At 36.4% G+C, this 7,834-nt stretch overlaps 1 protein-coding gene across 1 annotated transcript; it reads left to right on the top strand.

Moving 5' to 3' along the window:
* The first annotated feature begins 2,701 nt into the window (after positions 1 to 2,701).
* On the top strand, positions 2,702 to 4,525 carry LOC106365237. The gene has a single exon (XM_013804688.1). The coding sequence runs from the start codon at positions 2,702 to 2,704 to the stop codon at positions 4,523 to 4,525; it is 1,824 nt and encodes a 607-aa protein (XP_013660142.1).
* The last annotated feature ends 3,309 nt before the right edge of the window (positions 4,526 to 7,834 follow it).

The raw sequence follows: 7,834 nt of genomic DNA, 5'->3' as shown, positions 1-7,834 counted from the left end.
TTTAGATAACAAAAATATACAAAAAAAACTCAACAAAAAAAACTCTTTTTTAATCTCTAATCTACAAATTAAAAATGAGGAGAGCCATTTTTACTTCGAAATGCACTAGTAGATCTTATATGCATTACGAAAATCACTTTATGGAATAATATGATATTTTGCTTGAAGTTTAATATTAATTAAGTTATTTTGCTTAAAATGTTATATTTTAATATAATATTTTATTAATTAATATTTTTGTAATATGTTTATATATGTGCTAGTTATTTACATAAGTTTTATGAATTTAAATTAGTTATGAGAAATATAAGGATCATATTAGAAAATAAAAATAATTTTGAAATTATGTTTGAAGTTTTGCTTTTGGAGAATAACACATTTAAACTTCAAATATAAAGTTTTGTAAATTTTCAAAATAGAGTTCGTTTTTGGAGATGTTCTAAGCAAAAAAAAACAGTTAATCGCTTCTTGTATCAATAGATCTCTTGCTTTTGTTGTTGATATGAGATTCCAGTTTACGATTTAAATTCCAACAAAGTATCACTTGTGTCTTATATTTCCTTTTCTTTATACCACGTTCACGTAATTATGTGGCAATGAAAGGAACCACTGCAACGAATATTTGGAGCATTCACTTTATGGCGTCACGGGTAAGACATTTTTTTCTGGCTAGAAGAGATAAATAGCTAATATGTTTCCTTTACAACAATGCTAATATGTTTTCTTTACAGCAAATAGCTAATATGTTTTCTTTGCAATATATTTCAGCATATACGCACTTATTCACAGTAGGTGCGTAATAATTGTATTCACGAGTCAACATGTATGCTCATAATTAGTGAATGTGACATTAACATTTCAACTACTCTTTTACACCTATGCGTCCGTGAAAATGATATAGTTTGCACCTTTGCAAGTTGTTTGATCATCTCTAATGTAAAATTCTACATTTTCTTTCAAAATGTAGTAACTTCATAATAAAATATGTTTTGTTCTAATCCAATTTCATTTTGAAGTGAAAAATATAATTAAAAAAAAATATATACAAATTTATTTTTACTCTATTATAAAATAAAGTGTGGAATGAGATTAAAGCATTTTTCTACTCTAAACTTTATTTTAAAGTAAAAATAAAGTTGGGTGAACACAAAAAAAAAAAGAAAAAAATGTTGAATTAGAAATTCTCTTATTAGTTATAAACTTACGTCGAAATTATTAACTTAAAAACTTACTGAATAGAACCAACTATAGTGGCTCCAAATAGTAAACACAAAAGTAATAAATGAGATATGGGATGAAGATGAATGAGACAGAGATGACTGTAATATGAAAATTAAATAAATTTGTTATTCCTAGTGGATTTTTTTTTTCCTGGTGCAATATTTTGTTGGGAAAACTGTTTTTTTAGAGCAAAAAAATAGTAACTATGTCCCTTTAGACTAATCTATATTTTGTGTCATATTTTCCTATAATACCCTTTAATATTTATGAAAATAATTTTAATAAATAGTTTTACAAACAAAAAAAATTTGGAAAAATAGTAACATTTGTTAAAATACCTATATGAACTTAATGGTATATTTTCCAGTTATAAAAAAGTTATAATTATAAATTTCAGATTATGTTCTAAAAAAAGTAGAAATGACATTCTACGAAGTAGAAAACGAAATCTACTTTTTTCATTGAATCTACAATGTTTAGAATACGTGATCTACGTAAATAGGAGTATTCTACAAATATGTAGAATACACATTCCGCGCTTAACCTACCATTCTAAAATTCTTAGAAATCAAAATCTACACATTAATCTAATTCTAAAACATGTAGAAATCGACTTCTACAGATTTACTATAAATCTAAAACATGTAGAAATCAAATTCTAAACATTACTATAATTCTAAAAAACTGTAGAAATTGATTTCTACATATTAGTTGTATTCTACGGATAAGAAATCAGTTCCTAAAAATATGGAAACAAAATATTTGAGAATATTCACTTTTATTTTTTTTTTTAAAAATCGATTTTTAAAAAAAAAAAAAAAAACGAAAAAGAACAAAAAAAAAACGACAAAAAATACCTTGGCAACCTTCTTAGCCGTCTTCTATATTCCATTGATTGTTCACAAAATTTTCACAAAATTTTCACATTATTTCTACCATGATTCATGTCTATGCTTCATGTGGTGTTTGGGAATTGGTTGTATCTTCAGGTTGGAGTTTTAATGTTGATAAAAAGAAAGGGGGAAGGTTACTTGCTTTGGAATTGAAGTCTTCTCTGGAAGAGTTACAGAAAATTGTTATAGAGGATTTTGGTTTTGAAGAAACAGATGCTGATTTGGAGTTGAGTTACCTTCCTATTGGATTGATCAATTCATCAAATTGTCCACCAGTGATCATTGGAAACTCAAGGCAAGTTCAAAATTTTCTAGGGTTTTGTAAGAAGCATCAGTCAACTCAATTGTGTGTCAGCTATAAAGCAAAGCAAGGAAATCCAAATAAGATCGACATTGATCTTAATAAGATGCCAACTGATGCAAGTACTAGTGAAGAGAACAAGCGAAATCCTTGTGACATTGGGACCGCTTCAAATACTGTTAAGGGGGCTAAGCATAACGAGAAGAAGAAAGGGAAGATGAAGCAAAGTGAAGTTGATGGAGATGATTATGATGCTGACAAGCATAACGAGAAGAAGAAAGGAAAAATGAAGCAAGACGAGGTTGAAGGAGATGATGATGATGCTGAGAAGATCAATGCTGAAAAAGAAAACAGAGAAAAATTGGCAAAGAGTCAGGTGGTCGAATTGGTTAAGACGGGAGATCTTTTCCTCAACAAAACAGTTTTGAAAGCGAGGTTTGAGTTATGTGCAATGAAGCATAACTTTCACTACACAGTTACCAACTCCAATAAATCAGTTTGGTGTATTAGATGCGCTGATAAGGTGTGCTTTTGGGGTGCTCGAGCTGAGTGTTTGAAGGGCTCCACATATTTTATTATTAAGAAGTATGTCGGTGTACATTCCTGCGCACCTTCAAACAAAACCAGTGCCGGAAGGACAGCTTCAGCGAAAACGATAGGCAATCTGATAATGCATAAATATGAAGGTATCAAGGAAGGGCCTAAAGCGAAAGATATTGTTCAGATTATGCGCAATGATTATGGATGTGAGATCTCTGAATCTTTAGCATGGGATTCCCGTGAATATGCAGTCAACGCTGTTAGAGGTATTCCAGAGGAAAGTTATGGGAAAATACCAAAATATTTGCACATGCTGCGAGAGGCCAATCCGGGTACACATTCCTCTTACAAGACTGACGTCGATGGTAGATTTCGATATCTGTTTATAGCGTTTGGTCAATCGATCAGAGGCTTTAACACAGTCATGAGGCGTGTCATTGTTGTCGATGGAACATTCTTGAAGAGTAAATTCAAAGGGGTGCTACTGGTTGCAACTGCTATAGATGGAAATTCAAATTTATATCCTATTGCATTTGGGATAGTAGACTCTGAGAATGAGCAGTCTTGGGAATGGTTTATGAGAGAATTAAAAGTTGTTGTTGCTGATGATAATGGTTTGGCTTTTATTTCGGATAGACAAGTGTCAATAGCGAAGGCAGTGGAGAAAGTGTATCCCCTAGCGAGACATGGTATCTGTATTCATCATTTGTTGAATAATGTGATATCATATTTCAAGGGGAAGGCATTAGCTGGGTTGATTTCTAAGGCTTCAAAGGCTTATAGAGTGGTTGATTTCAAGAAGACGTTTGCTCATGTTTGCAATATCAGTCCAGCAATTGGAACGTATCTTATGGAAGCAGATGTCAGAAAGTGGGCTAGATGTCAATTTCATGGATACAGGTATGACATTAGGACAAACAATCCTGCAGAGTCGATAAATTCTGCGTTGCGTTCGCCGAGAGAGTTTCCCGTAATTCCTTTGTTGGACAGTATTAGAGAAATGCTGACACGTTGGTTTTTTAAGCGTAAGAAGTTGATTTCAAAGCACACCCACCGTTTGACCATAGATGTGGAGGAAAAGATTGATAGGAGAATTGGAAAGGGGAAAACTTTCGCAGTTTACCCTGTAACCGATAGCCAGCTGCTTGTTAAAGGCGATACAATTGACTGCTTTGTTGATTTGGACAAACGGACTTGTTCTTGTGGGAAGTACGACCTCTCGAAAATCCCTTGTAGACACGCAATAAAAGCTGGTTTCTTTGTTGGTAGAGAACCATATACATTGACTGATTTTTTGTATACCACGGGAGCTTGGAGAGAAGCTTATCAAGAAAGCATAAATCCCATTTCAGTTCCTGAAGATGGTTGGTCTGTCCCACAAGTTGTGGAAAATTCTGAAGTGCTACCGCCTGAGACAAGAAGATCTCTTGGAAGAAATAGAAAACGCAGATATGAAACTGTTGAAGACAAAATCCGATCATCACAAGGATCACAGGGGGGTCAGTCTCGTAAGTGCAGTAGATGTGGTCTTGGTGGTCATAATAGAGCAACTTGCAAGATGCCAATATAGTGGATTTGTTTGCTGTGTTCTTCACAATTTAGTGAAATTTTAACAAACTTCTTTTGCTTGATTTCTAGTAACTTTGTTTCTGTTTGTGACAACTTTGTTTCAGTTTTTCAGATTATATTTGCTTGAATATTAGTAACTTTGTTTCAGTTTGGGAGGACTTTGTTTAATCTTCATGCCGTATTAACTTGGTTAGGAGATCTGATTCAATCAATCCCTTAAACAAACTGTGATGTCCACTAAGTGTGGATCGATCGATCTGTATATTGAACGGTCGATCCATTGGTCGATCCTGATCAATATGCAAAACAAACAAAAACACGGACAATCTTTTGATCGACCTGGTATAGTTCTCTCGATCGGCAAAGCTCGATCTCGTCCCGACCGATCGATCGAAAATATGGACCGATCGATCGGCAATATGAATCGATCGGTTGCCTGTTTGGAACGATCGATCCCATACTCTGATACATCTTATTTGAACCGAATTTAACTCAGCAAAATAGAGAGAATATGATAAAAACCTCCATTTATCCTCTCCTACATGACTATACTTAATAGAATGATAACTTACCATAGGTTATATAATTAATCAAAGTTATAATCCAAACTGGACTAATAAAACATGCAAACAATCGAGATCCGAATTCGAAATGCGCAGAAAACTTAAAAAACCGGTGGAATACAATGGAAAGATATAACTGATACTGATCATTGGTGGTCGTCAGGACTGCAGCTCCTACTCTGTCCTGGTGCTCGTCTGCTCCTATGGAGGCGTGAACCTCGCTCTTCATCGGTTGCTTCATCAGATGGTTCATTTTCTGCGTCGTCTCTAGTCATATCAGCTGCCTCTGAAGTCTTTGGAGCGCGGCAGCAGGAAGGAGTAGGTGGACATCTAATCTTTGCGAGTGCACCCCACACAGTCTGCATCATCGTTGAGAGCTTGATTAATGTATCGGCAGTCCATGCGAACTGCTGCTGCTGTGTACCATCTAATGGTGGTGCTCCAGAATCAAACTGACCAGTATATGGTGGTAACAAATACTCCATAGAAGGGTTTGGAGTATGATCGACTGAGATATCCGGAATGGTGTCATCCTCACATTGTGTCTGTGCAGGACCAGAAGAAGAAGAACCACGACGACGTTTTGAAGCTGGTGGAGGAGGCGTGTAAAGAACTTCAGCAGGAGGCATGAATTCCATGTTCTCCACAGACGTCAGAGATGTGATAGCGGGTTGTGGAAGCTTGCAGTGAAGGATTGTCCCATCAGGCATGGTAAAACGGTAAATTGTACCAGAATGAAGGATCTTGGTGTTTAGGAAGAACTGGGCATCAAATCTGTCAACCGTATCCACACAAGGAGTATCCGAAAGATCAATACCATGGTGCATGAAGATCCGAGTAAGTAGACTGCCAATAGACTCATCCAAAGGCTTCCTGTCAAGAGGACGAAGACCCCTAAACTTCCTTTCAAACAACATCTGAGCAAACAATGCTCCCATGTTTACCGAAAGCTCTGCTGGAGGTTCATCTACAACACCATACGTCGGCCTGAGAGCTAATGGCAGCCCGTAGTGAATAAGCTGCGCTTCATCTTCAGTAACTGATCCTGCTTCTGATTTTCCTAGTAGAAGATGACCCAGATATTTTGCTACCACTCGCAAGACCGGGTTTCTGAGCATTGCAAGTTTAGCTTCCCGAGATACATAAGAACTGTCTGCAATCTGGCTCCACAACAAGTAAGCACAAGGGAACTTGGGTAAAGAGCATGCCTCATGTCGGGTCTCAAATCCGAATAGTATACACAGCTCGTGTATAAACATCTCATAAAGCAGTCCTCTACATAGGAATGTAAGTTTACCTTCGCTAGCAACTTTGTTTACCTCGGACTTGTAGTGCAACTCAACTGAAGAGAGAAACTGTATAACCAAGTCTGGATATAATGGTTGTGGATTGTAGCCAAGAGTCCCAAGTCCCATGTTTTTCCACATCTTTTTGACATCCCGCACAATTCCCAACTCCTTTGTAGTGTAATCGCAGATGAACTTTGTTGGTTTAAATCTCATCCGCTGCAAACCATTGTAGAGAATGCAGTGGTAATCACTCCAACCAGCATAGTAATCGCGGTGTGCGTAGGATGCAAGTTCTCTCAACTCCTTCTTACTTGAGATTTGTCGGTTATGAATTGTAGGGAGTTTAGAGAATGGAGTCAATGGGTCACGAGGCCAAGGGGCTGCTTCCCGAGGCTCATCACTTTCGGGCTGCGCTGAGGTCGAAGCAGCTGTTTCCTTGGTCTTTTTCGGTATTCCTTTTTTCACCATTTTCTGCACACAAACCTTAACAAATGAGTTCTCAAATGTAAAACTGAGTAAATTGACATGGACAATGATTCAACACCTATGCAACTCAACAACTAACATTACAGCATCAGTAATCTCACTCTATTAATTCCCAATTTTCGGAATTTTTTTATAAAATAAGTAACCCTAAAAGTGGAGATAGAGTTTCATACCTTCACAGATCGACCGAAAGAGTGGTAGATTCGGAATTATCTCACGAAATCGTGTGGGTTAGGCTCAAGAATCGTCCAAATCGGAGTTAAATCGAGAGAGATATGATTTATGAAGGGGGTTTTGATTCCATTCTCTCAAGAAAAAATTGGGAAAGAAGATAAAAGTGAGGTTTTGATCTCACAATCACGATTTTATGAGTAAAATCGTGTTATTCCGGTTCAATTTAAGTGGGTATTAAACCGGATTTAACCGATGAAAACCATAAAATAGACTTATCAGGGTGCGGGATCGATCGATCCAAAATACAGATCGATCGATCTGAAAGCCATCGAGCTTTGCCGAACGAGCGTACTGGAACAGGTCGATCAAAAGATGCTGCGCGTTTTTTGTTTGTTCTGCATAATGCTCAGGGTTCGGGATCGATCGATTCGAGAGACAGATCGATCGATCCGAATGTGATCGAGCTTTGCCGAACGAGCGTAATGGAACAGATCGATCGATCTACTTAGATTTACCGGATTCGCAATTGTTAATGTTGTCTTTCATTTTGTAAGATCAAGTACTGTATATAGAAAAAAACCATTAAAACACAAACTCCTAAAATCATTACAAAATAAGTTTAAAAAAGCATAACCAACAATAAATCATAAATCATCAATCTCAACATACTCGGCAGGCTTACTACACTTAATAGGTTCATACTTTGACATCCTCTCAATCAGTTCTAGATCATTAGCTGCTTCCCATAGATCCCACATAATCTTTATCCGAGCTCCCCAGATGTTCTCATCATTCACC

Source organism: Brassica napus, chromosome A1, assembly GCF_020379485.1.
Source record: "Brassica napus cultivar Da-Ae chromosome A1, Da-Ae, whole genome shotgun sequence".
Taxonomy (NCBI): Eukaryota; Viridiplantae; Streptophyta; class Magnoliopsida; order Brassicales; family Brassicaceae; genus Brassica; species Brassica napus.
Note: the sequence above shows the minus strand (reverse complement) of the source record. Positions and strands in the feature narration are given on the sequence as shown.

Bases quoted from the DNA above. Each gene is read 5' to 3' on its own strand.
- LOC106365237 (XM_013804688.1), top strand. From the start codon at position 2,702: ATGAAGCAAGACGAGGTTGAAGGAGATGATGATGATGCTGAGAAGATC.